The following is a 2,388-nucleotide window of genomic DNA, read 5'->3' on the forward strand; positions in this document are numbered from 1 at the left end:
GCCGAAGGCTCTTAAGACCGACAATGGTTCAGCCTATACCTCTTCAGCATTCCAGACCTTTTGTGCAAATTTTCACATCACTCATACAACAGATATTCCTTATAATTCTCAAGGTCAGGCCATTGTCGAAAGAGCCCATTCCACCCTCAAAATGTATCTCAAAAAACTAAAAGAGGGGGAAATACTACAGGGGAAAATAAAATATTCACCTCACTTACACCTTTCATTAGTACTCTTTGTTTTAAATTTTTTGAATGTTGACTCGGTTGGCCGCACTGCCGCCGAACGTTTTTGGCAGCCTGAGCAGGCTCCCCTCCTCTATGCAAAGTGGCGTGACCCCGCCACTGCGGAGTGGAGGGGACCTGACCCGGTCCTACGCCAGGGCCGAGGATGTGCTTGTATCTTTCCCCAGGATGAGGAGACGCCACGCTGGCTCCCGCTCCGATGCGTCCGCATTGTCCGTGATGGTTTGCAGAATGAGGCGGCTCCAGATCCGCTCCGGGAGGACGAGGAGACGCCCCGCCTCAGATCAGAGGAAAATAATATGCGGAGGCATCAAAGCCCTGACTGCTCGAGCTGAGGCCACCGTGCGTGAGTCGGGCCAGCCAGTCACGGCTGTTGCCCTTTTCCTTGCCATGCTATCACTTTTAACCCTTGACTCTGCCCAGGCCTCTCCTTACTGGGCTTTTGTCCCGGATCCTCCTACCGCGAGGGCGGTCACCTGGAAGGATCCCTCACCTACGGTGTTTACTAACTTCACAGACATTTTTGATGGGCCTGAGATTTCCGGCCTCACTCATGCTGTGGCGCCTTTTAACTGGACCAGCCTGGCTTCTGCCCCCCCCATTTGTTTCCAGGCCATCGATGGCCCTGAGGCGCCCCATTATGGATGCGTGGTCACTTCACCAGTCTCCCGAAGAATCCGCTCTTGGTTTGGAACTGAGCCACCCGGAGGAGACACTTTGACACCTCATGTAATGGTGGAGAATTGGGACATCAACGAGGTTGTCCTTCAACATCGACGGCCCCTGCCTGTTGGCCGTTTCGGACCCGCTTCCAGATCCCTTGAGACCCCATACCTTGACTATCCCCTCTGCAAATCTGACCTAACATGGAAAACCTATGGACCCTCTTGGAAAACCTGCGTTCATCACAACCCAGAGATTGTGACTCCCCATGGCATACCTGACACTTATATAATTGACTGGTCAAAAGACGGGGATCTCCCTTTGCGCCGCTCCCCCCTGCCTTCAGAATATGGGCCATACGACCACAATAATTCTGCTCCCGGGGGACTGCTATCACTGGGGAGGATGAGACACCCGGACTTATGGAAAATTGTTGCGGCCATGAGAGATGTTAAAACTAATTCACCCCTTTTCCCTGGCTTCCCCACGGGCCCATTGACATTTCAAATTCAGGCATGTCTTTCCCCACCGTTTCTGTTTGTGGTGGGGGACGGGTCCATGGTGCCCGAGGTTAAGGCCAATAGAACCCTTTACAAAATAACTTGTGAGGAATGTTATCTCACCAACTGTTTGCCTTTACCCAGCGCCCCAAATCCAACAAAGAAGGTTTTCCTAGCCATGCAGCCCCCTTATCTAATGATGCCTGTAGAGGTGGGGGGGCCCTGGTATAGAGATTATGGCTACCAATTTGCACAAGAACTGGAAGGCCTACTTAGTCGGGGGCGACGCTTCCTGGGCCTCCTGATAGCCGGCATCACTGCCTTGGTGTCTTTGATAGCATCAGCTACTGTCTCCACGGTGGCACTGTCCCAGGGCATACATACTGCCGCTCATGTAAATAACTTGGCTCATAATGTCTCCCAGACCCTTGCTACACAAGGAAGTATAGATAGAAAAATTTTGGCTCGCCTAGATGGTTTAGAGCAGGCGGTCGAATATTTGGGCACCCAATATTCATTGTTACATACTCGTTTGTCCTTTGTGTGCCACGGAGGGTATGGTTCCATTTGTGTGACCCCCCTGAAAGCTGACAATGTCTCCTGGGAAACGGTGCAGAGGCACTTGCAAGGTATCTGGCATGAGACAAATGTAAGCCTAGATCTGTTTCAATTGCAAGAACAAATAAACAATATAGCCTCCTCCCATCTGCATGTAGTCACCCCCAGAGACATGGCACAATCCTTTCTACAGAAGCTACAGGGGTTTAACCCCTTTAATATCCTCCAACATTCCTTTTGGATTATGTGTGCTCTGGTTGTAGGGGTAACCTTATTACTCTGCTTATGGTGTGCTTGGAGTCGCTGTCTGTTTGCTTTCATGGCTAGTACCCAAGCAAATGTACACATGTTGCGTTTAAAGATAAAAGGGGGATATGTCGGGAGCCATGAGCAACAAAGGGGTTAATCGGGTAGAGCAAAGG

The 2,388-nt window shown here is 50.9% G+C and overlaps 1 protein-coding gene across 1 annotated transcript; it reads left to right on the plus strand.

Annotated features, from left to right (window-relative positions):
• Positions 1 to 546: 546 nt before the first annotated feature.
• On the plus strand, positions 547 to 2,381 carry LOC141372210 (endogenous retrovirus group K member 13-1 Env polyprotein-like). Its single transcript, XM_073890720.1, has one exon. It carries the CDS (start codon positions 636 to 638, stop codon positions 2,370 to 2,372), a length of 1,737 nt encoding a protein of 578 aa, XP_073746821.1. The 5' UTR covers positions 547 to 635; the 3' UTR covers positions 2,373 to 2,381.
• Positions 2,382 to 2,388: the final 7 nt, after the last annotated feature.

Source organism: Callorhinus ursinus, unplaced genomic scaffold (assembly GCF_003265705.2).
Source record: "Callorhinus ursinus isolate GAN/ISIS: 27379988/994484 unplaced genomic scaffold, GSC_fseal_2.0 scaffold2633, whole genome shotgun sequence".
NCBI classification, from domain to species: Eukaryota; Metazoa; Chordata; class Mammalia; order Carnivora; family Otariidae; genus Callorhinus; species Callorhinus ursinus.

Excerpts from the sequence above, each read along its gene's own strand:
- LOC141372210 (XM_073890720.1), top strand. The coding sequence starts at position 636 with ATGCTATCACTTTTAACCCTTGACTCTGCCCAGGCCTCTCCTTACTGG.